Raw genomic sequence first — 26,726 nt, forward strand, 5'->3', positions numbered from 1 at the left:
GACAAAACACCAAAATACAGAGGAACGTGTCAAAAACGAATGCTGTAGCCAGGGCTGCCAACAAAACACCACTGGATCCTGCAGGACTCCTGCATTCCTGGATTTCTTCTGGATTTGGTATAAAAGTCCCCAAATTCACCAGAACACAGTTCAGCAGTGCATGCAATCATACAGAGATGTTCACTTAAATAATGAATGGTTATTATTAAAGATGTGTCTTTACATTATTTGCTTCAGTCATCAAATCAATTTCTGTACACCTATGTTTTGCGTTTAATGGCTGAACTGTCCATTTTCCAATGCTAGTAAAGCAAGCCTGATAAAAGTTTCAAACCCCCCAAATTCACCAAAACACAGGAAATTACATCTACTCTGTTAAAAAGTTTCTGGGGTAAGAAAGCCCCCCCCCCCCCCCCCCCCCCCCCCTCTCACTCTCTGTGAGAATCCATCTCCTGGATTCTCACAGTCCAATGTTGGCAGCCATGGTCCTAGCACTCAAGAATATTTTGAAACACAATGTCAGACACACACTGGCAAATAACAATATACTGTTTATGGCAAATCACACCTAGCCTCGGAGACCCAGGTGATTTTAGGTTAGGTTACACACCCAACTTTGATTCTGCCTATGTGGCCATCTTTTTGCAATGGTCTTTCAATGGGAATGAGTGTTTTTTAGGCTGCGCTGGCTGCACAAAACAGGCGGCCGCACACAACCTGCGTTTATCAGTGTGCCAGTGTGCAGGTGATGACCTTCAGGATCGGCTCCAGGATGAAATGACTGAGGGCAAGTCATTTTTTAGATAGTAAAACAATTTGTACATAAAACTTAAACTGAGGGGGTAGAATTTGCAACTGAGAGTGCAGGCACCCTCTGGCAACCCTGTGACCCTACCCTAGAGATGTTATCAATATCATATGTAATGGGTATTGTGAAAATTGTACCTGCAAGATTATACCAAATTTGTTGTTTAATTACACACATATTTGTTTATATTGTGTATGCAGTATCAGTATATACTATACTGTAGTTCATATATTTATATTACACACACACACACACACACACACACACACACACACACACACACACACACACACACACACACACATTCTGCGCATATGATATTTATCAATTTTTATAGCTTAATGTTGCCAGCCCACTGTGTAATTGAACATTTTTTACACTCTCCTTTCTTCAACTCAATCACTGTGCCAGTCAGCAGTGGGCCTGATGATTTCTTTAACGTGTATAAATCAGTCAGTATTATCAGTGTCATGGATTATAACAGTGCCTTGGAAGCACCGCTGCTGCTGCTGCATACATTAATCAAAGTATATTCATCAAATCAGGTCTGGCGAGGGAAGAAGTATGCTGCACTACTGTCTGTACTTCCTGTTAATTAGTTTGGCAATTATTGTAAGCTGTCACAGTTCTTAAGCGGCAGGGTGGACTGTGTGTGCTCCAGAGCGTAATCCCCCACAAATGACAAGATAATGGCGGCAAAGAGAAGGCGCGCTTCAAAGGGAACCTGAAGATAGAATCCCCACCAGGGACATTTTAGGGACATGGCAGTGGAGGAGACAGTGAGTGAGACAGAGGTGGTGGAAAGTTAACCACTTGATATATTCCCTTCACTGAGAGCATAGACATAGTCCGAGTATCAGAAGATTGTTCCGTATCATTACTGCATGCTGTGCAATGACACCGGCCGCCTCGCTGGCTCCAAAGGAAGCAAAACGTGTGAGGTGTTTATATTCACAATGCTGTAAGATGGAAAACTTGAGTGATTTGGAAGATAATGTTTTTGCCCAACAACAAATCCCACTCTGAATTGTATTCATGCTGTCATGCATTAGTATTGAGGACCCCCTCTAGAATGAGATGAGACATCTCAAGGGGCTTATCCTTTCAATAAAGGATAATAATAATAATAATATCCCTGGCCAGAATGCTTAGAGGTAGACCTGCACACATCTACTGATGTAGACCTACACAGATCAAATAATCTCTTTGATGTTCGGTGTCTCTTTGTACACTAGATACTCCAGTATTCTGCAGCATATGTTGTAGAGAACATGGTTTCCCTTCATGTGTGCACAAGTTCTTGCAAGTCCATCATCATGTTATTCAGGTTGCTTAGAAAACAATGATTTGATGAGTCCTATCCTAATCATAGGCCGGATAGCTAAAATAGCTGCTCTATGAGCTCATAAACTAAAGCACCATGATGCAATGTGTTTTTGTGAGCTTGTTGTTGGGCTATACGATTTCTCCTACAGTATAATGACATGCCTGAAATAGCAACGCCTGGGTTAATGTGGTTAAACAAACTATTGCCTGCAGGATATTATGCACCTGTGCTGAAGAGGGATTATTCCGATGTCGTGAAGGTCCAACTCTCCCCACTAACCCTATCCCTAACCCGGCTAACCATAACCGCACATGAATTTTGTTCCATTCTGTTATACACTTAGTAATTAATTTGGATTGTTATGATGACTCTGCCAATATCACTAAGTAAGTAAGTCGGTTGGGGAGGCTTATTGTCGGTATCAGCCAGTATACCTCTCCGTTGGTCCGACTGGTCCCATTATATCTAACCCTATCCCTAAACCTAACATCACACTAACCTAATGGTCGGGCGGGATAATGGGATGTCGGAATTATGAGCTGACCCCTTCGCAATGTGCTAGACCCCTGGGAGATGGATTGCTGAGTTGGAGCGCAACACCTACCATCAGCTCCTAGTATTTACAGCATGACTTGCCAGTGTGCCACACACTCATACGCTGAGTTGGGGATTGCTGTACCGACTAAGCTATCCGGACACACACATCATTATCCTGTGAATTAAAACCTGACTTTAAATTATATGTGTACTAAAGTGTATTTTAGATGCACTGGTAACAGGAGAATTGAATGTACCAAAACAACAACAACCAGTTATTCTATGTGTAACAGTGAATGTGGAAAACCAGGACGTTGTAATATGTAGTTTAATGCTATAGGTCAGGGGTTTTCAACAGGTGGTCCGTGGACCACCAGTGGTCCACGAGTATTGCATGTGGTCCCTGACCAATAATTTAGTATATATGTAGGATTAATGTAGGATCTTTCCACTAGTTGAGAAACATGTTGGAGGTCAAGAAATTCAACAGAAAAAGGGAGTTAGAAGAGGGGGAAGTGCACCGGATTGTCTGGTTGAGTCATTATTATTAGGAAATCATTAGTAGTCCATTGGTTGAGAAACAGTGGGATGTATTACACATGGGATGCAGTGTGTTCTTAGCACTAATCTCAGCCCATATTCCCACCCAACACAATTAGTGGTCCCCAGGTTGATTCTAAGTCAGGGTGGTGGTCCCTGGTTCACAATCAGTTGAAAACCCCTGCTATAGGTCATGTATCGCAGGTAGAGATATCTGAGAAGTGTATTTTCATGAACATACTTCACTCATGTGTAAAAAAGTACTTTTTAATTTAAATAATGCTTGCGAACACCTGGTTTCCCATGGGGTGTTCTGCATCCCGCAGCGCTGTACATCCCCTACAGTGTACAGGCAGGTGGACAGTCTGTAAGCTGTGGCTGGTCATGGACTACTTGCTGTGTTCAACCTCTGTCTTCAACATTGTCCTCCTCATCAGATACGACCGCTTCCTCTGTCACCCAAGCAGTGAGTTTACAATCTTTTACTTATCATTACTTCTTTAAAAGGTTTTTCAAAATAGGAAAAAAAATAGCAGTAATAGCATACGTTTAGGGATAAGGGGGTGGCTCAAGATATAGCCCTAATTGCCTGTTCCCTTGTGCACGGTAACATCCTGAGTGTAGATTTAACTCTGGAAGTGTAAAAAGGTGCTGTGTATACTGTATACCCAAAGATACCGTCCGTCGGTCACTACTGGTGGTCTGTTACTTTGTTTTTGAGGGTTGAATGGCCCAGGTCATCAGTGGGGCCAGAAGCACCACACTGTCCCAAATGAGCCCATCTGTACAGGTTAATCATTCATGACCCGCTCAGGCCCAGTGCCACCCCTAATTATAGCCCTCCCTCATGATGAAGGCAGAAAGGTCATGTTTCAACTTCAGGACAGGCTTGGCCTGGTACTGGAGTGGCTCTGATAACTCTGATCTGCTTTATCAATTGCAATTGCCAAGATGTATGCCAGGTATGAGGATGATAATAGGCAAATATGTGGAGTCTTGCCATTTTGGCCAAGTACAACAATATTTTGAAAACATACAACATGATTGGTGGTAATGCTAACGTTTATTTGTTGAACACTTTCCAGTGTTGTACAAAGTATTTTTTGAGATATTTAGTAGTTACAGACTTTTAGCCCCTGCAGCTACCAGCCATGCTGAGCCTGAGAGGTGACCGTGTGTGTGTGTGCGTGCGTGCGTGTGTGTGTGCGTGTGTGTGCGTGTGTGTACGTGTGTGTACGTGTGTGTGTGTGTGTGTGTGTGTGTGTGTGTGTGTGTGTGTGTGTGTGTGTGTGTGTGTGTGTGTGTGTGTGTGTGTGTGTGTGTGTGTGTGCTCACGTGTGTGTGTGTGTATGTGCATGCATATAATGTGTGTTAACCCAAAGGTGGGGTGAGGCTCAAGACTGTAGACAGAGTGTTCTGTTTTTCCTTTTCACAGAAGCAGACACTTAACATCAGACCAATGAATACAAATAACACTAGCACGAGAGAGGCTCTCCTTTAATCCGTATGAGTGTTAGCTTTGATCATAGAGATCCTCTTTTGTCTGCCCTGGTCCCACCAACACTGCATGATCAATCACAGCAGCAACAGTTCACCAGCAGTCAAGCAGCATATTCCTAAAAGCATTTTACACCGAAATACTGAAAGAGAAAGAGCAGGTGCCAGGTGTAGTAGTTTCACCCGTGAAAAAGCCAGGATTGGGATTCAGACTACTGTGAGTGCAAGTGTTTGTCAGTGAGGTTAAGCATCCTCAAAGCCTGAGCACCAAGAGCATGGGGAAAGGTTTTGTTAATAAATGGTAAATGGTGCATTTATATTCAAAGCAAATAATGTCCAGCATGAAGGCGCTGAATGTAATAGCATAGAATGTAATGCACAAAGATTGTGCATTACATTCACAATTTCTCACACACATTCATACACAGATGGCAGAGGAAACCATGCAAGGCACCAACCTACACATCGGGAGAAATTCAGGTTTCAGAGTCTTGCTAAAGGACACTTTGACACTAACTCTGGGGGAACCCGGGATCGAACTGGGAACCTCGCGTGGTTCCCATCCAGTTACTCTACCGGCCACTCTACCCCTGAGGCACTGTCGTTGATACTAGGTCTGATACTAGGTCCTCATAGTCTGCTAATGGCTATATCTACTACAGTACAGTGCACGATCAGGTCTTTCAATGATTAACGTTCATCAAAGGTTTCAGCCCGAGCAACAGGTTACAGTACAAACCATATTCTGTTCTATGGTAGACCTACATTAATATAGAGCACTTAGCACAGTCAATACATTATTTATACGTTATATGGAAGGACTGCATTTATTTCTGTTGTGGATTCGAACAGACGCTTATACTGTATATAACAGTGATGGTTAGTTACAATGGCTGCTAGTCAATGTTGTGGACAGGAACATTGAAGATCATGTTAATGGAGAGAATCGGTGGTACTTCATTGGCTTCAAATTTGGTCAGTGGTAAATTACTAAGTCTACAATGACATATACCGTATTTTTATGTAGATAACAGATTCGCATGAATTATAGTGTACATTGCATTAATCATAGACTACCGGTATTCTATATGTATATGCCATTACGTTATGTTTTCATAATCATACCCTGAAGAAGACAACCTGTTTGTCGAAACGTTGGTAAAATATAACGTTTTTTGGCATCGGGACTACGAGTTTGTGCGACCTCTCCTTTCCTTTTTAAAATATATCTCCCGTGGTCAGCACCTCCCTACTCTTGGTGTGTGCTCCTACCTATTTTTTCTTTCTTTTTTTTTAATGTTTTTTTGTGGCTTTCGCCTTTATTTTATATTTTTTATGGAGGGACAGACAGTAGGCTGACAGGAAATGGGGAGAGAGATGGGGGGAAGACATGCAGTAAAGGCCGGGAGTCGAACCCGCGGCACACTGCCAGACTGGATTACCAGCCAAGGTGCACTGAGCCATGGCCTAGGCCCGCTCCTACCTCTTTGATATGTTTTCAGAACACAACATTTACGTAATAATAGTGAAAGAAACTGCATACTTTTCTTTTGTATTTGCTGCAGGTGAGCTACCGTGCCAGACAGGGCATGATGACCCCTCAGGTCATCATGAAGATGGTTGCTATCTGGATGCTGGCATTTGTCCTTTATGGACAAGCAAGCCATAATATTCTGTGAGCTGGCAGTGGGCAGCCAGGAGCCATAGAGTGCCAAAGAAGAACGAATGCTTTGCCGAGTTCTATTACACTTTGGTATTTCCTGCTCAGCGCCTCCATGCTGGAGTTCTTCTGATGCCCGTTCGTCTCTGTGGCTTTTTTTCAACCTCAGTATCCACAGGAGGAGGCTGCTCCATTGAAAGGAAGGACCTTAATTCCCAGTCCCACCCCATTTGCTGTTCTCTCAGAACTGGGGGGGTGGGCATGAGACTGGCACTCATGACTCATAGGCCCTTGTCCATTCCCAGACCTCCTTTCCAATATGGCAGTGGTTTTCAACCAGTGGTCCGGGGACCACCAGTGGTCCTTGAGGGGGTTCCAGGTGGTACAGCTAAATGATGGAGAGTTGGTAACCAAATGGACCGTTAAGAGTTGCATTATTGTTAAACATCTGCATTACTTAAATACAAGAAGTCTACACAATTAGAGAATGTAGAAGAATTATTGTTGATCAACATTTGCCTGTTATCTATTCTCCTGTGGCTACAACATGAATACAGCATGGTCCTGGAACTGTGGGCAAAATCACATCCGACGACGACAACAAAATATTCTCTAGTTTTGCGTCTACAAGGCTAAACATCATCAAATGGTGCTCGAATGCGGAACACATAACGGGGCCTCGATGTGAGAAATCGGCAAATCGGACCCCTCCTCCCTCGGGGTTACCCGGCCGTCTGTCCAGGGATAAGAAGATGGCCATGGTCCCTGGCTGTCGTATAGTGTGTGTGTTTGCCATCTGCTGGGCGCCCTATACACCCTGCTGATGATCATCCGCGCCGCCTGCCGGGTGGCGGTGCGTCCGACACCACTGGTATACGAGGTCACCTTCTGGCTCCTGTGGCTCAACTCAGCCATTAACCCCTTCCTCTATACCCACTCTGCCACAGTAGCTTCCGCGGGGCCTTTGGCCAGATTCCGTGCCCCAGGCGACGTATACCACTCAGCCCTCGGCTGACCTTGAAACTGGCCAGTGACGGTCTGGTATAACCTTGGAGAGAGAGAACCACTTGCAGTTCAATCAGCAGAAGCTGGATTGTACACTACAGTGTGTCATAAATGACCATCGGTGGTAGTTCTCAATCAGACTCACTGCATGAATGTTTTGATGTTTTAGGTGGATCGTTTCATTTTAATCAATGCAGTGCTACAGGGATGACATTTTATTGCAGGTGAGCTTGGAAGTTTCCTCTGCTATGGTTCCTCCTACTGCACATTTTCAGGGGGAATTTCTGCATTGGATTTTGGGATATTTTGGCATTCACGTTTTGCTCAACAAGAGATTTTCTTTTCTTAACCAAATGCACTTAATAGATATTTACAAAAGTAAACTCTCAAATTCATGGTTGAGATATTATTAGAAATGCCACAGTACCACAGACCTTATTTTTGAAAATCCTATGAAAAAAAAAATCATCAGAAATATGGCGAACCCACAACGGTTTCGAGGACTACACCGCCCTCTATTTTCTGTGCCTACAGCTTATGTTTTATCATAAGCATAACAGCTGATGAATTGCGTTTAGAAACAATCATGATCAAAGAATTATCACCCTCACCATTATCACTATCACCCTCTGCTGTTGGAAAGATTCTTCTCTTTTGAGGTAATGCCAAGAAATGCACGCATAGTCTACATTAAAAATTCTACTCTCCCTTTCAAGGGAGGGAAATCTACAGATACAGTACAGTACAGGTACTGCAAGTAACAAGTAGCATCATCACTATTTGAAATACAAAAACAACAAAAACTGTACTGTTATCTTTGTAGTGCTGACAATATAAACTTGAATAAATCTTGATATTTGTGCTTTATATAATTGGTAGTTACCTTTATAATTGAGATTAGATATCGGTCCTTGTATTCAGAGCTTTATCAACGTTGGCAACTAAACGTCAACAAACACCACCATATTCTGCATTTTGTCTTAGGAACTATGCTTTTGCCTCATCAAGCAAACTTGTAATATTCTCACAATACATAATATATACCCATCTAGTGTATATAGCCTACTGGGCATGTATGAATGTTTACAGACCACTAGATGTCACCATTAACCTTTATAGCATTCTTTGCAGTGCCAGTACAGGGCATTAGGCTAGAACAGTATATAGAATGAATTCTCCTCTGGCCAATGTGGCCATTGGCCTTGGTTCACAGACTTTGCAACTATTGTTGTTTGCCTTTAATCAATCAAACTCCATCTGAAGGTATAATTTGTGCTAAGAAAATCACTCATCTGAGTGAAAAATGAATAAATATATATGCCAATAATCATTGGATCCAATCCAACTATCGGAAACTGCTATGTAAATTTTGAAATGCTGCTTTGTTTCATGGCAACAATTTGTCAATATTATTGTCCTAGCTTCTATATTACACAATATGTGAAACTGCCAGTAGTCCAGTGCCCTATAATACCAATTGCTTTACTGGTGCAGAAGAGTATAACGGTGACTAAAATATAAGTTTGCACTCGTAAATAAATTGAACCTAGTGGAACAATTTGCACAAAATATGAAATAACTACATTTAAACTGGTCAACATTATGCATGCCTGGTAAAACCCTATAGGAAATAAATACATTTCTATAGTTTAAATCCTGCATATTGTAATTTGTAACGCTGGTGGTTCAGCCAGTTAGTGGATGAATCACATGCTCCATGTGATTAATGAGGACCTGAGTTTGAATCTGACTCCTGTCATGTCTCGCATGTCTTCTCTCTGATCATGGTTCCCTGTGGCTCTACACTCTACTATTGAATAAAATAAATTGCACCACAACATTAAAATAAATGACACTGCTGCTGTTTACCTGATGTATAATTGGGTCATTGATCTCGAAGCCACTTCTGGGTCAAGCGGTGCTTATTTTGTTTGTATGATGTGAGCAAAAACCCAGGGTGCACCGCCATCTTCACATTGTTCCACCTCGCAGTTAGGCTTGTTTTGATAGATTAGATGAGACCCTCTCCGATGAGGACTTATTAGGCCTGTAATTACGCCATCATGCTAGATAGTGAGGTTCCATTTGCAGGTGCCTGGGGTCCCACAGGGGACTTGCATTGCTCAAATTGTTTGCCACTGCCCGTGTGTGCACATCTGGGCCCGTTGGTCAGGTGCCGGGAATAAGGGCACAGCTGCAGGAGCAGGCTCCCCTCTCCCATGTCCCCCCGTGGCATGGTGGGGGGACAGAGGCACACTTGTGACCAGAGGGAGGCAGGCACATTTCCCTGGGGAGGGAAGAACTGCATCTAGCAGCAGAAAATGGCATGCCTGCAAGCATGCATGCGTGGGTTTACTCCCCGTGTTATCTAAAATGCAACAGCAAACATATATCGTCTCGCTGCAGTGTGTCGGGATATCAGGAGGAGAGATACAGTAGGAGAATAGGTTGATTGATAATAATAATAATATCTGGGACTTATATAGCGCTTTTCATAGTACTCGAAGACGCTTTACATGTGTGGGGGCCGGGGAAGGGAACATAAAAAAAGGACAAGATACATTGAAAGATGGCATGTGAGCCAAGCCAACAGGCTACTGAAAGGAAAGGGACTATTTGAATGTGTGTGTAATATATTAGATATATGTAGTGTGTGTGTGTGTGTGTGTGTGTGTGTGTGTGTGTGTGTGTGTGTGTGTGTGTGTGTGTGTGTGTGTGTGTGTGTGTGTGTGTGATATATATATATGAACTACAGTATAGTATATACTGCATACACAATATAAACAAATAATATGTATACAAGAAACACAGGTGAAACACATATGCGTGTGTATTGCGTATGATGCATCTTTATGTTTGCATGTGTGTGTCAAACACCTCTCACAGTGGGTGTACGTGAAATGTGTTTATGGGGGGGTTTGTATGTCTGTGACCTCAAGCGATGTGTCTGAAAGCTGTGACCCCAAATGGAGTGCACCTGTGCCCCTTAACTTTATAGTCCCCCATTAGCCGAGAGAAAGCCACTGATCAGAGGGGGCTAGGAGGCCTATATAAATTCCCACATGAGAACCTTTCAATAGTTAAACTCTCATAGGTACTCCCTACAGCATTCTGATACAATGACTTAATGTACAGAAGAAAAACAACAACAACCACCAAAAAAACAACCCTCTGTTCTTAACTTGCACAATACCTCCGGTCTACACAATTAAAACCCTGGCAACACTAGTGGAATGTGCCCAGTGGGGTCTTTGACACGGCAAAGAACACAGCAGGGCTCTACAGTAAATATATTCTCACATACAGTATATAAAGACGACATTCAAATGAATGCCGCAGCAGAGCAACATGACATCCATTGTATCTCAGGGAGATACATTTTGCTCTGCGGTATATAGCGGGTCCAAAGTGTGACCTCTTTTAAGTTGTTGTGTGGTCGTAGGCAGCGCATCACTTAGTGTGCATTTTCTCCTGCCTAGGCTGTTCACTTTTCTCCACCGCCATTAACATTTCATGAGTGCGTTCTAAAAGAGAGAAAAACAGACTGTATTTCTGCTTGATTTTTTTCTTTTTTGCCTTTCGCCTTCCTCCCGTTCTCCCCGTGCTCTTTTATCCTGCAGTGTACTTCCTGACTGGAGATTAAATAATTCCATTGGAATCCTCTTAGGATGGGTTCCCAGCACTTGGCAATTAAACAATTACATTTAATCAGCATGGGGCGACGCTTCAAGTCACCCTCATTTCAGACGTTGATTAAAAGCAATTCTGCAGTGGTTATTGCCGACGACTTTAGAAAGTGCGGTTCACTTAGGTTTACTGCATCTGCGGGGTCAGGTTGGATATGGCATTATGGCAGGTTCACTGGTGGTCGAGAGCCGCGTCAGCCTCTGGTGGGTACAGCAGTAATGACAGAACTCATGACAGACCTTATATTGTCCCTAACGTCAGAGCTAGTTAGATTACTCAGACACATCTTGACCCCGCACAGCAAAGAAAGACGCAATGAACAATGGAAAGGAGAGGGCATGTTATGCACGTGGGAGCCCACATGTGTGAGTGTGCGTCCGTTCGTGCGTGCAATGCATGCATACGTACTATATGCATGCACTGTGTCTAGTGCATGTGCGACCCAGGTTGTGTATGATTGTATATAGGCCTACTGTACATCGGTGTGTATGTTGTGAGTGTGACTTTTGGTAGGTCTATTTATCTACAGTTAAGTGTGTGTATTTCTGAATTAAATGCTCCTTGACATATACAATTTCATCATACCCTGCAATAACAACCTCCCTACTGTACATAGTGGGAAACAAGCTGAGAGGGGAGGCGGTGGCTTGTGCCGAATCACGTTTGGCATGTTATGCTTGAGTGAACGTACGTGGCGCATAGCGTTGCAGCAGCGCACACTCTCCCCCTTTTCAACAGCGTTGATTTCGTCGACTAGTCGACTACCTTTTTTCACTGACGAAAACTGAATGTTAACTAAATAAAAACTAGGCCATGATGACTGAAACTATGACTAAATATATTGACAATTTCGGCAACAAATAAAATCTAGACTAAAATGTTTAGCGAGGGACAAGAGATCATTTTATGTTTGGTTGCACTCAGGTGTTGCACTCTGAGAATAGCCGATCTACAAACACACAACACGTCGCACTGTGACGTGTTGTGTGTTTGTAGATCAGCTATTTTCAGCATGCAACCAAGTGTAAAATCTGTCATTACAACGCCATCGAGGCCCGCAAAAAACAGCTGTAGATTTAGTCGACTAAAATCGTACCATATTTAGTCGACTAAAACTAGACTAACACTAAAACATTCCAGATGCATGAATAAAATGTGACTACTAAAACTAAATTAAGGTTTATTCCAAAGACTATATGACTAAACTATAAAATCACAATTTGCTGTCCAAATCAACACAGCTTTTGCAACACAGTTGAGTTGTGACAGTCAGAGACTCTAGTGAAACCCAGGTGCCCCTGTTTCATAAGACACCCCACCGGCTCTCCAGCCCTCTTAATTAGCAGCTTCCGTCAGCTGGCACCCAGGCCTTCTAGCGCAAAGCTCTGGCCTTTGTTGTTGTTGTTGATGGAATCTAGTTCATTCAAGATGATCAGCCTCATCTAGAAGGCGGATGTTATAGGCATGCCGAGCGGAGCATCTAGCAGTGTTGATTTTGACAGCAAAGTTAGATTTTTGTTTTAGTCATAGTCTTTTGAATAGTTTCTCACATTTTAGTCACCTGGAATGTTGTAGTGTTAGTGTAGTCGACTAAATCTACAGTTGATTTAGTCGACTAAAATGTATTTTGAAGGGCCTTGATGCCGTCGTAATGGCTGATTTTACACTTGCTAAAAATAGCCGATCTACAAGCTCACAACTCGTCACGCTTGACCAAGTAAAATTACTTTTACCTATACTGGATACCTTGTCCACTACTAGTCCCTTCCTAACATTTTAGTCTAGTTTTTATTTGTTGACGAAATTGTCACTATATTGAGTCTTAGTTTTAGTCATGAAGTTTTAAGCCGTGCATTTCTGATGTAGCAGTGTGGAGGAAAATGAGAATAGACTTTCCTCAAGTACATAATACAGCGTGTTCCTTGGTTTTTAACAAGGATGGGCAAGAGCAAGGAGTGGGGCTGTGAGTTTCCAGGCAGACTGTCAATCAGCTTCAAACGTACACATGCACTGCTGCGGTCAAGACATTGATGTTTTTTGTATGATAAAGTCAAATATAGATTAAAGGTTGCTACAAGGCCTGGAATGTAGCCTTTGCTCAGTGTGGCATATCATATTGTAGTTGGGCTGCAACAATAGTCTCTTCTAATGACATTCCCCTAGCAACTTCTTGCCTCTACTAGTCTCGGGGGGAGGGAGTGCTACAAAAAGTGATAATTACATGAAATATACATAGAGAATAAAGGGAGCATGTTTACATAACCAGGCCCATAAATATCTGACTGAGAAGACATTGTTCTCCGACTCCTTTTAAGCTGATCTCCCAGGGATGCCATTTTAATGACATGATGGTTTAAAGAGATGCTGCTCCATCTCGTTCCATATTTAATTAACTTTTCCTTTTTTGACACGGAGGAAAAAGGGAAAAAAAAGGAGAATAAAGAACGCATGATAGAGACAAACACGCGATAGCGGGGAGACAATAACAAATAGCTGGGAGAACAGAGGGGGGAAAGCAGGGAGAACACGCACAGAGACTTTGTCATGCTTTTGTGAGCTGTTTACAATACAAGAGATGCAAGAAGGGAGGGCGAAGAAGAAATGGTAGGAGAATGAGAGACAGGCAGACCGACAGACACAGATACGAGCAGGATAATAGAGATGGGGGTGAGGATTCAGCCAAATGCCTACTTTAAAATAGCTGATCTACAAGCTCACAATGCTTTGCAGATGTGGAGCGTTGTGAGCTTGTATCTGCTATTTTCGGTGCACGACACCATCACACGATGGACTATAAATTAAATTAGGAAAGGGAGAGGAGGATCGGAAGAGGGGAATCTGGAGAGAGGGCTGATAGAGGGAGAACAAGGCTCCTGTTCTCCCATGGGGCTCTATTACGGAGCATTTCCTAGTTCATCACCAATAAGCAAAAGAGAGGAAAACAAATGACAAAGTGGAATTATGAGGAAATGCTATTAACTCGCACCCAATAACAAGGGGGGGGGGGGAGACGAAAATAAACCTAAAACAGTGAACTCTGTGACTTTCGTGCAGCAGGCTAGTTTTGTCTCTTTCTTCCATGTTCTTGCCCAACTACACGTAGCGTTCCAGCGTGTACATTTCACTGGAAACATGCAAACCCCGGCAGATGTTGTCAGGGGGTGAAGAAGATTGCTTTATAACAACACTGCGGTCATCCACAGAGTCTTAACTATACTCCTAGAGTTTCTGTATTGATAGCGCTGCCTGCATCTCCAAAAGCACTGTAACATTAGGACCTGTTTCACAAGTCACTCAGATCAATGTTTCGTCGTATTTAAACAATGATTTGATGTGTTGGCACAAATGGAGGCGGCTCTGCCCAGGGTCCACCACCCTTCTCCTGGACTACGTTGTCTACTCTCCTTCTCTCTCCGCCTAGTTTTTGTTTTAACAGTTAGCCGTGTATGCATGCTACATTATTGATAGTCATTCTCTATCTTCTCTCTCTCTCTCCGTCTGTCCGTCTCTGTCAAACTCATCTCTGTCCTCATGCTCGTTACACCACTGGAGCCCACAGGAGAGTTGCAGTGGGTTCGACCCCACATGGTCTATATTTCATTCTGTGGTGTTTAATTCATTTTAAAAAATACTCAAGGAAAAAAAAAGAAAACCCTGTGCCTTCACTGTTATAAGTGTGTGTGTGTGTGTGTGTGTGTGTGTGTGTGTGTGTGTGTGTGTGTGTGTGTGTGTGTGTGTCTGTCTTGGTGGGGCAGAGAGAAAGATGACTATAAGTGTGTGTGTGTGTGTGTGTGTGTGTGTGTGTGTGTGTGTGTGTGTGTGTGTGTGTGTGTGTAAGTGTGTGTGTGTGTGTGTGTGTTGGTGGGGGCAGAGAGAAAGATGACTGGAGGGCGATACTCACCTTCAGCTCCTCCAGTTCAGGAAGCAGGGGGGATCATTAGCCATCAGGGCCACGGGAGGGGATATGGAGGAGGGAAGCATGCCTGCCCTCGCATGGCCTGTGGGTGGCTGGGTGGGTGTAGTGAGGAAAGTAAGGAAAACAACCGTTTCACTCTTAACTGATACGAAGCAGTAACTATGAAAGGTTATTTGTATAATATCACTTAATTGGCTATTTATCAATAAGGTGAAGAATTGGTGGTGGTATATCACTTTAAAACACGTCTGGGGTCATTTTAACGAGTAGTCAGACTTTTGTGTTCGCCCCAGGCAGTTTTTGGAGTTGCTTGATTCAATATTTCGATATTTGACATTCATTAGATCAGACACACTCCGCTCCTATACAGTATACGAGTATAACATAGGCCCACTGAACTTCAGTCTCCATTCTAACTAGAGATGTCCCGATACTGTATCTGTATCAGAAAAGTATCGGTCCTTATTTGTCATATCAGGTCATATCGGTATCGTCGAATATGCCAGTCTAACCAGATACAGGAGTAAGGCACTATGGCAGGTAAATACAATGTTGGGGCATGTGGAGTTTGCTTTGGAGTTGCCCAAACTGCAAGTGCACATTTGAGTGAGGAGTCTGCTATAAACACAACACGAGATATATAGCTAGATAGCTATAAAGTATAAACACAACACGAGATATATAGCTAGATAGCTATAAACACAACACGAGATCACAACACTGGTATCGGTATTCGGTATCGGCTAACACAGAAATGGTGGTATCGGGATCGGATCGGGAACAAACAAAGTGTATCGGGACATCCCTAATTCTAACCATATTAAAACACACATCCCTGGTTCTGGTGACTGATACTGTCCTAATAGTGATGGGCTGTTTTGTTTTGTTTTTTGTAAATTTGCTCCTAGCGGAGCACAGGTCTCCGCCAGGTCAGGTGGGCCAGCAATGTTGGGAATTCATGACTATAGACAGTGTACCGATTTGCGTGATGTTTGGACAAAATTTGTATGAGTAACAGTGTTTAGCAAAAATCAGCCCCCTGGAGGCACTATAATAGGCCAATGGGAAAAGGGTGGCATTTCTTCCTCTGCCTTTCATGGCTACCTCCTTCCTAGCCCCTCTCGGAACCCTACGTTAAAGTTTCTGACATTTTGATGACTTTAGACGTAGGGTTCCTTCCCGTCGACTTCAAGCGACGTGCTCATTTCAATACGCAGGCCGACTTACCCTCCCCGCCGCGTGTGCTGCGCTGTGGGTGTGATGCTGACATATTCCAAAAGAAGAATATAGGAGCTATAGGAGACAACGGAGAAAACTGAACCCTCCGCGAACGGCTCAGAAGCCGTTAAGTATTTTTAATCTTTGTTAGACCGTTTTGGCAGCTCTCTTCCTTCCTTCCTTGACTTCCTTATTGACATCCTATTGTCCCGCCTCCAGCGCCGGAACTGGCTATCTGCGCGTCAGTCCCTACGTCCTGCCTCTGTCGCAGGTAGCCAGCCACGGTGCTGGAGGCGGGACAATAGGATGTCAATAAGGAAGTCAAGGAAGGAAGGAAGAGAGCTGCCAAAACGGTCTAACAAAGATTAAAAATACTTAACGGCTTCTGAGCCGTTCGCGGAGGGTTCAGTTTTCTCCGTTGTCTCTTTAACGTAGGGTTCCGAGAGGGGCTACCTCCTTCCATGATAACAAAATACTGGTAGTGCATGGCTCTTTCTAGGGAAAACAAAATGGAGAGATACCACAATGAAATTAGATATTCCCTTACAATATTAAAGCAAAAGAAAATTAAATATGAGTTAAAACTAAAACTCACTACAAACAGTGTACGGTATGTACTGTAGGAATGGCCAACTCACACACTGTGCAAACACTGGTCCCGCCCCCCCCCCCCCCCCCCCCCCCCCCCCTAGGCTAAGCTTCACCCCTTTCCACTGAGAAATACATTAACAACATTATCAGAACAAATTTGCAATTTCCTTACATCAAAAAAAAGATACATAAAATGTTGAAATATACAAACACAAAGAAGCAGTAGGCCTACTTACAGTACAATGAGTTCAGAGAAACTTAACCAAGTTGTTGACAGCTTCCTTTTCCTCTTTCCTTCCACCTCTTGCTTACCATCTGCAACCAACAACATGTATTCTTAATCATTTTGACATAAGCATAACCTCATGAAAGACTACACTGTATCAAGAATGTGCTTACATTACATGTGTATGTGAAAATATACAATGAAAGTATAGCATTGTTATTAATAATGTCTTCAAGTTCAAAGAATCCTCCACAAACACAGGTTGTGTAACCCTTGACCCCCAGAAAATGGCACTCTTAAAGTGACAGTGCCACCTGGTGGAGTTTGCATAGAATGGCAAACATGTTTGCCACTGGGGCCTGGCCCAGCCAGCGTGCTTTCTGGTCTAGAGGGGCGGGTCCAGACTCCAGGGTAGCGCATGGAGCTTGCGCTGGATAATATTGGTTCACCGATCAGCGCTGAGCACGGCCGTCTTCTCTGACTTGGATCCACTCAGGTATTATACATAATGATAAACAGATCTGAGGTCCGAGATAACCGACCCGGGTCAGAGTGATTATGGTAAAACACATCTGTACATGTACCGTAGTCTCGGGTCCTGTTGGGTTTTTTCGTAATCAGGGGACCGGAGATTAGCTGTCCACAGTCGGACACACGGACAGACACGCACACGCATGGCCGGACAGGGGCAAAAACATACTCTCTGCCACGCGGCTATACGCTTGCGGCCTGGTGGAGACAATAACACATTGATGGCCTGCTCCCTACTGTGTGTTTTTATCCCTGCCAGGTCGGGGCCATCTGTCTGTCTGTCTGTCTGGGATGTCATAGTTATGGGCAGTCCCCGGACGGACGGACGGACAGACATGGTGCAAAACATACTCTCTCCCCATACCTTCGGCCTGGTGGAGACAAAAATTGTTGTGATGTTACTTACTTGCTTGCTAAAGTTACCAATCATACTAATTAAGGCTCTGTTCCATTTAGAGTAGCAGAGCCTTTCCAGTGAGCCAACAACAACAGGCACAAGCAACATCCAACCCAGAGCATGCACCCAACTCTGTTTGACCTGAATGGAACACAATCATTGGTGCACCTAGTATTACTCAATGTAATATGGCTGCCCTCAAAATTCCTAATTGGAATCATCTTTTATAGCCTCCTTTAAGTTTGAGCATATAGTCAAAAATAAAATCCAGCAAATTCAACTTTCAGAATTTGCCACAGATAGCAACAAGCTCAACACACATGTACACCGTGACACATTGTGAGCGTGTATATTCTATTGTCTAAATGATTTAGAAAATATTTGTGGTTAAGTGGTAAAGTGATGTGTGCCAGAGATTCAGAGTGTCTTATCATTGCTAAGTGTTGCAGAAACTGAAGGTGATATTCACAGCTTCAAACCCTCCTCTATTTATAACATGCTTTCCCATTTACACCTCTGTAGCCCATGGATACTGTAAAACAATATTTGAATTGTTTTAATGTTGTTGCATTGTCCCAAACCATTTATGTTTGTCTTGTATATATGCACGATCCTTTCATGCAACATTAGGTTTTATCTGTTATTAGCAATTGTTTGTGCCACAATAAAACAAATGGGAGTCTACTCTACAGTCACACATTCATGAGGTTTATGTTCATAAAAACACGGTGAGGTTTGAAGCGTCCATTTTGCTGACACAGTTCCGGAGTGAAAAGATGGCTCTCTGGGCGAGGAGCGCCAGTGTGAGAGATTGGGTTACCCCAGACAGTCCCAGCGGATCTCCCGGCCAAATGGATCTGGATCTCACGCTTGGACGCACATATTGAATGCCATAAGAGGTCTCTAAGGTCCCCTTCAGTGGGGAGGAATGCTCAGCCTAACAATGTTGAGTTTTCACCAAACCAAATTCACCACCTAAAAGAACGTCAGAAAGGCCACTCAAGCAAAGGACAAGGACCTGAATACATACTCAGTGTCCATACATAGTAGATGAAATGTCACATTTCCCAGCATGCTGCAGAGCCAGAGTACAGGTTGCGTCTCATAATTATTTAATAAATCCTATGTCCTAACACAGGCAGATATACTTTTCCTCTGCTGTACTACGGATGTTAGCTTGTAAAGCAAAGACAAGACTAAGAGTTTAAATGCCCCCTAGCAACCCTTAGAGTTTGTGCTGCTCCTTACAGTACATCCAAATGGAAATGTTGGACTAAAGGCCTATTCATGGTTTAAAAACAAGAGAGAAGTGTTTGGGTGAGCGGTGAGACGTTACCACAGCGCCATGACGTCATGTTGTAGTTTTCGGTGGTCACCTTATCACCTAAAACTGGAGTATGAATAGGCCTTAACCCATTCAGGCCTGACGTCGAAATAAAAAAAAAACGTTTCGAAATCATGACAATTTTCTGAAAGATTTGAGGCACATTTTAACGATTTTTCAAAAATAGCAGATCTACAAGCTCATAGCGCGCCACCGAGTGGCGCGCTATGAGCTTGTAGATCTGCTATTTTTCAATAGCCCAAAATGGGTTAAGACTGATGGACACCAGGGGAAAGGCCATGGCTTGGGTCACCTAGTAATCAGTATGGTTCATCCTGCAGCAGTCTGCCTATTACATTCTGAGATCTTGTCTGCAAAGTTGACATTTTGTTGTTGACCAAGATCAACAATGTCCTCTGGGGAACGTGAGGGTGCAGAGAAACGTCCATGGCAATCCAGCAAGTCATTTTTTGGGGGGGGGGTATGTTGTTTGGGGACCCAAACAAAAAAAGAAAGTACCGAAATAGTCCAATCACATTCACTGACCGGAACCAGAACAATAGTGTTTAAGCTTCTCCTGAACATCTGGCTTGACTGCCCAGATCCACTGAAGAGGGGCAAGGCTGTTACTGGCGTTGAGTGCCACTTGCAGCGGGGATAATGTCTGGGCGACGACACCGCGGAGGATCGGCCAGGCTAAGTTATCTCTGAACAAGCCATCCATTCTGCTGCTTGCTGATGGAGAATACTTGGGGGCTGTGTAATTATATTGCTTTAAACGAACCCCCGAGAACGCCCCTGCCAAAGCGAGCACACCACAAAGTCTCACACTTGGGCGAGTGTCAGAAACACAACACTTGTGCCTGCAATTTAGCTCTGTGTGTGTGTGTGTGTGTGTGTGTGTGTGTGTGTGTGTGTGTGTGTGTGTGTGTGTGTGTGTACGGGCATGATTACGTCTGTTTTTTGCTGCTTAGCCTGGCGGCAAAAGGGAGGCCACAGTGGTTCTGATACGCCTCACAAGTGAATTTAATTAAATCATAAATATGAGCTGGAGGCCGCCACCCAATTTAATGTAATGGATGATGTGGGCCAGTCCATCTCTGGCAAAGCAAAGTTCTGGACCCGCTCAAATGCCCTTGAAGCTTATTAAAAGTGCCTGGCACAGGGAGATGCAAGCAAAGTTGCTTAATGGATGCCCAGCTTGCATTCAGAATGACAGTTAATGTTGGGCCATACCAATCTCATGAGCTGGACGAGGGATTTCACCTCTGTTGCAGATGTCTGCAAGATTGTCTGTCCAACAATCATCTAGTTGTCATGGCGTTGACATAATCAAATCTAGTAGTCAATAGGCAACATATGTACAGTATTTGATGCATCAAATGGGATTTGATTACAGTACAAATCCCAATGATACAAATTGATAATGCTTGAGTGGTAATACAGTGGGGCTTCATGCCATATATGATGAACCACTGGTATGCCGTGAATAGCGGCACCGTTTATTATTCACAGTATAACCTAGATACTATGGTGCGAGTTTCACCGTGGTACACTGGAGAAATGGCATCTTTTCCAACCAAAACTCAGAGCTCGAATAGAACTATGTCACAACATTTCAACTTTGTAGTGATGAATCATTTACTAAGACAGACAGATGTTGTTGAATGGGTTTTGTCCCACTCGGCAAAGGCAGAAGAATCTTTCTCTTGCTCCCCCGGAGTGCTGGAGGCTCCCTAAATAGGCCTAGTGCGAGGCTGTGTAGAATGGGACCGCACAGGGTGATGGGTAATGAAGTCATTAATAACAAAGACCTCCCTCAAGATGCTCAGATGTTCGTTAGCGAGAGCCACGAGGGAACCAGGAAAAATAGGATGCAATTTGATACAATGGAGGAGCAAAGTAAGCTTTTGATGGTAATCATGTTTGTAATGACAGATCCTGTTTGATCGGTTTATATCCTCCACACACACATAAACACAAACACACACACACACATGGACGCATGCACAAGCATACACAAATATTGTGTCAAACAGAAAATCAAGGCAGACTGAAGCCATTTCCTCATACAGTTTTTAATATTTTCATCACATGTGCAACACAAAAAATGAGGTCTGCCAAATACAGAACTCCATATTTGTACAATACATTTTAATAACATCAGAGAGAACGGTCCTTCCTTTGCAGGAGATGGTGGTTTCCTGTAAACTGAGTACGAACAATTCTCAATCAAAAGGTCAAAACATTAAAGTTTCATACAAAAGTGCATCTCAGGTTCGATGAATGCAAAACATTTACATAATAGAATGATTTATAGTTGTGTATGATGCCACAATGGCTTCCAGCTTGAGCAGAGCAATGGGACACCGCAGAGAAACAAGAGAACTTGGACACTCTCCAGGAGAGACCAGGGACAGAGATTTTAGAATCCTTTATCCCCGGGAGAGACCGAATACACGTTCAGCCTCCATGACCCCAAATTAAAAATGGATTTACTCCCAATTGCGGAAAATAAAAAATAAAATAAAAATAAAATACAGAGATATAACCGAACAGGGAAAAAAAACAGAACAAAAATAAATTCCAGTAATCTCCAGGCTTGAACGAGCAGTAAACATTAACAACAGAAATGTACAGGTTGAGTCAGTGGGCTGGAGATTCCCCCATGCTCTGAGAGCCACATGGGGGGCTTCATGCCTCTGTTCACACGCCAACCAGAGGAACTAGCCTTTTCCAAATCTGTGTCACTGCGTTTGCATATATCAGAATCCTGTCCTGTTTTTTTTTCTCCTTTTTTTCTTTTTTTTTGCTTCCCTTGCGTTATCTGTGCTGTTTTGTTCCCCAACCGCCCCCACCCCCCCACTTCTCATTTGACATCTCCATGAGCACGGCAGAGCACATTAACCGCAACACCGTCCTCAGCTGGTCCTCTTGACAGCCGTGTAGAGATGATGGGACAGGCTGACACAGTTATGGACGTTTCAAACCTAATGCTGGTGAATAGAGCTCTCTAAACCCCCTGACTGTGATGACTGACCACGTATAACTGCGCGGTAGGGATATCGGCGCTGATGAAATGAGTCCTCCTCCATGTTAACACTTTGTGGTTCCTTACAGCTTTTCTACATCCTTTAATAGTGGCACCCTGGTTCTCCTTCACAACAAACCACCGCTTGAGTCCCATATCTGGTCTGATTGACAATGGCATTGTTCTTTATTTTTATTCCCCTTCCCCTCCATTTTCTTTCCTATTCTTTTCTCTCTCTCTCTCTCTCTCTTTTTTTTTTTTGGACAAACATTTTCAACTGTACATTGGCAAATACTGTATAAGATTGCAATATAGATGTAGATAAGCAACACATGAAGAATTCTATGTACAAACAAGTTGGCCTTTTCTGTTGAAATGATGTTTAGTAACGAACCGGGAGGGGTTTAAATTGTCCTGTTTTCCCCTCCTCTGTGGTCTCTTTCTTTTATGTATTTATTTTTTTTCTTCTCGTTCTGGCGTGGTTCCTCGTGGTAGTAACTGAATCTAAAGTTCAGTGCAAGAAGGGAGTCAGTGGGAAAACTGCACCGACGGTAATTGGCGGTCAGACGTTAATGCTCTGGCGCAATGTGATCCTTGTCTTGGGCCGTGGCGCTGATCTCTGCCATGTTAGCTGCTGTGCTGAGTCAACGTGTGGTTCTGCAAGGACACAAAGAGACAAACCATCACACACCGGGCGTACGTACAGTACATCGTTATTTCTGCCTTTTAAACAACGTGAACAAAGCGTCGTCTGATCTGTGCACAAATCAAAGACTAACGTTTGAAACGTTGCAAACGTTTGGACGATTTCATGTTTTGGTGGTGATTACGATTGACAGATGCTGGGTTTTGGCATGCTGATGACTAAGGCTTTGGTTGAGGGGACGCCATTATCCAAATCCAATCAACCGGGACAACATTTGTGTGTAGATCAATAGCATTTCTTTTTGGGAAGAAACAAGACCTATGTATGTCTAACATCTCAATCTGCAGCAATACTCCAACGGTAACCAAGGTAATACACAGAGTGGGCCTCATTTATCTTTGTAAAACTGTGTAAATGTGTATGTAGTATGTACTATGCAGTGTACATCAGTGGAAAAACTGCCGTATTCATCAAACATGCGTGACACATTATTTGTTGAAAAAACGCTATTTCCGTGCTCGGACGGACCCAGCCAGCCAGGGACACACATTGCTGGGCAATGGAGTGGCTGCACCACTCAAAAGTACAACACAACAGACAATACATAGAGTACGCAAGTACAGAGTGCACAAACAACATATCAGCGAGGTTGTTTGTTTACACTGCAATGGCTGAGTGGACAAAACTCCTGCTAAAACCAACGAACATTTTCCCATTTCAAAGTGCTGTATCTCTGTCGGCAGATGGCATTACGGTAAAGTGACAGTTAACGGGATGATCAGTGTCATTTACTATTGTGAGTGCTAAGCGCGTGGTGGCTATATTTATCATTCATATCTGAAAGTGTGGGAAGGCCAATAATCTTGGAGACAATGCGTCTAATACTGAAAAGTTTGATCGTGACCGGGTGGGGTGGGGGGGGGTTACTGTATGGCTGGGCAAAGTGGTAATGACACAATCTCTTATACTGTATAAAGATAATGACTATAATAGTAATATTTAGTTTTTTAGTTGGACACACAGTAAATGAATGACCCAATCAACTGGCTATATTTGTCCAAAAATATACATTGACATTAAGGCTCGTCCTGTTGTCCGGGACAACTAATACATCTTTCCGGACAAGTGCATTAAAAATGTACTTGTCCGTTGGACAAGTGACTCTTGTTTCACTTTTTCTATGACGCTCCTAGCAGCCAACAATATTGTCTGACATTATTGTCTGGCTTCCTTATAATCTCATTCCGTTTCATTCCGCAAATATATCTTTGGTCATTACAGAAAATAAATAAATAGAATAAAAAAATACTAAAAGTATGTTTAGCAAAGATGTTAATGCTACTGTACAGTACTGCACAGTCAAATCCTCGGTGGTAACTTATCCATTTGTAATACATTTGTAACCATAATATGGACTCTCTGGTCCATTTGGTTACATTTGCACACTTTTAAGTTAAGCACAGAGGATTTCATTTTACTGTGTATATGACTTTACAAAAAAAGTATATAAAGGAGTATATAACTAGATGGAATCACTGTCTCTTACTCTCCTCTACAAAAGTACAGTATTATATGCACGTGCACGCACACACGGACGCACACGCACACGCACACGCACACACACACACACACACACACACACACAGAGAGAGATCGGTGAGAGTGTGGTTATAGCGGGGGCAGCTGTGCCAGGTTCTTTAAAGGGAGTGTGTGGACCAGGGGGTGTGTGACTGGTGTCCCTGGTGGGCCGAATCCAGGTCATCTTTTGAAGTGACTGCTAATCCCTTTAATGCAAACTACATGCCCCACTTGCTGCGCTCTGTTTAAAACACGGGCCTTGGACTCTCGAAACTGGCATGGACTAGACACACCTGTCACACATTCATCAGCGCGTGTGTATGCGCGCGTGCGCGCCTGGGCACACAAACTCACCCTCTCCCTCTCTCCATCGCGATCATTCTCGCGCGCGCACGCACGCACGCGCACGCACACACACAGCTTATTATTTAACTACTTTGAATGAAACATGACCACAGGACCGAAGCAAACCCAGCCAAAACAGATTTAGGGCGACCTCAGTCAGTGAGATATACACAGTCCTGTACTGTACTGTACTGTACTGTACGGCAGGAAGGTACAGTAAGTTTACCAAAGCAGTCACCTTCAGTCCTATTGGCACAGAATCCCTCAGGCGGCACTAGGAGACGTCTATTAGCTCCCTTTGCAACCACCCCCCCCCCCCCCTCCCCTCCACCCCCCCCCTCCACCACCACCCCCTGTTTCCCTCTTTACCCTTTCAGGTGCCTCCATATAAAGCATTTAAACACCTCGACAGCTTTCCTTTCAGCTAGGGCGATTACTTTCCGACAGGTGGGGTAATAAGCTGTTTGATGGGGGGGGCGGTGGGGTGGGTGGATGGCTGTGGATGGACGTCGGGGGGAGGGGGGTTCAGGAGTTTGACCCCTGTAAGGGTTAGCGCGGCTCGCGAGGGCCCCCGCCCGCCTCTCTCTCTCTCTCTCCCCCTTTTTTTTTTTTTTTAAAAGAGACGGCCCCCTCTGCTCCACTCTCTCTCCCCTCTCTCTCGGCTGAAATAAAGCTCCTTTAAGTGAGTCTGGGAGGAAGCTCCCCACGGGATGATCTCCCCTCCTCCCCCTCCCCCTCCTCCTCCTCATACTCTCCCAATGCCCCCCCACCCCCTCCTACCCCCCCGGTGAAGACATCCGTGGCGTTGCAGAGGAGGGACAGGAGCACGGCAACCTTATTAATGAATGCGGCCCATTACCCGTCAGCCTGGCTCCTCGGAGGCTCCCAGAAGCCCCTGCAGTACGTGACTTCAAATGGCAGGATATTGACACGGAGAGAGCAAAGCGGCTGGGACTGTGTGTGTGTGTGTGTGTGTGTGTGTGTGTGTGTGTGTGTGTGTGTGTGTGTGTGCGAATGAAGGAGAAAGAAAGAGAGAGAGAGAGAGAGAGAGAGAGAGGGAGAGAGGGAGAGAGAGAGAATATGTGTGCTCAAGTGTGAGCGCATGCCTTTGTGTGACTGTGACTGTGTGTGTGTGTCTAGGTATGTGCATGCGTGTGGACCCCAAAGGAACGTAGCTCCTTGGATATAATGTAGGGCTCGTAACAGCTATTAGAGGGGAAAATAACCCCTCTGGGGAATGCTCCCTCCCCCCCCCCCTTCCCAAAGCCCCGGCCCCCAGCCCCCCAGCCCCCCACCACCCCCCCACCCCCCCTCTCCGCACGTCCCAGCTCTGTCTGACACACACCGCATTCTACCTTTCCCTTAAACATGCCAGGAGTTTTCTCACCGAGGGCTTTCTCAAGGACGGTGTTAAACGACTTCAGTGGCAGTGGCAGCCATGCACACAGGAGGGAAACAGAGGAGATGGGGGGAGGGGGGGGGAGGGGGGTAAAAAAAAAAAGAAAGGAAAGAAAATGATACCTTTATCTCTGTGGATACTGAACTCTGCAGAGTAGCTATAAACTGTTCTGTACGTCAGTACGGGAGGGAGAGAGAGAGGAGGAAGGCAGGGGAGGGCAAGGCAAAGAGAAGTGTGGTGGATTCACTTTCCAATCTTTATCCTTATCAAGTTCTTTTAGCTATACACCACTGCACCAGGACTGCCTGCGAGCGCTGATGCAGTGCAAAAAGAAAAGCACGTCGACGAACACACCCGTCAAACACGGCTATGGTATGAGCCTGCATGTGTCAAATGAGGACAGGAAACAAAACTATTCTCCCAAGATGAAAACACTGCTACACAAAAACCCCCAAAGAAACCA

At 44.0% G+C, this 26,726-nt stretch overlaps 2 protein-coding genes and 1 pseudogene across 3 annotated transcripts in view; 1 reads left to right on the plus strand and 2 right to left on the minus strand.

The window, feature by feature from the left end:
• LOC306912445 (oxysterol-binding protein-related protein 1-like) overlaps positions 1-17,081 on the minus strand; it is a 54,781-nt gene extending 37,700 nt beyond the window's left edge. The window contains exons 1-2 of the mRNA XM_079488678.1: positions 17,023-17,081; positions 14,963-15,069 (exon numbers count right to left, since the gene is read on the minus strand). The gene's annotated coding sequence lies outside the window, so the exon portion shown is untranslated. The remainder of the gene's footprint in view (positions 1-14,962; positions 15,070-17,022) is intronic.
• LOC306943807 (histamine H3 receptor-like) lies at positions 1,570-7,416 on the plus strand (annotated as a pseudogene). Its single transcript has 4 exons — positions 1,570-1,587; positions 3,558-3,678; positions 6,397-6,537; positions 7,001-7,416. The product of its transcript is annotated as a histamine H3 receptor-like (transcript).
• A 4,245-nt stretch (positions 17,082-21,326) lies between the features above and the next one.
• LOC306943283 (zinc finger protein 521-like) overlaps positions 21,327-26,726 on the minus strand; it is a 143,318-nt gene continuing 137,918 nt past the window's right edge. The window contains 1 exon segment of the mRNA XM_079529514.1: positions 21,327-22,952. Coding sequence (XP_079385640.1) covers positions 22,923-22,952 — 30 coding nt within the window. The 3' untranslated portion in view covers positions 21,327-22,922.

This window comes from Electrona antarctica (genome assembly GCF_951216825.1).
Source record: "Electrona antarctica genome assembly, chromosome: 19".
Taxonomy (NCBI): domain Eukaryota; kingdom Metazoa; phylum Chordata; class Actinopteri; order Myctophiformes; family Myctophidae; genus Electrona; species Electrona antarctica.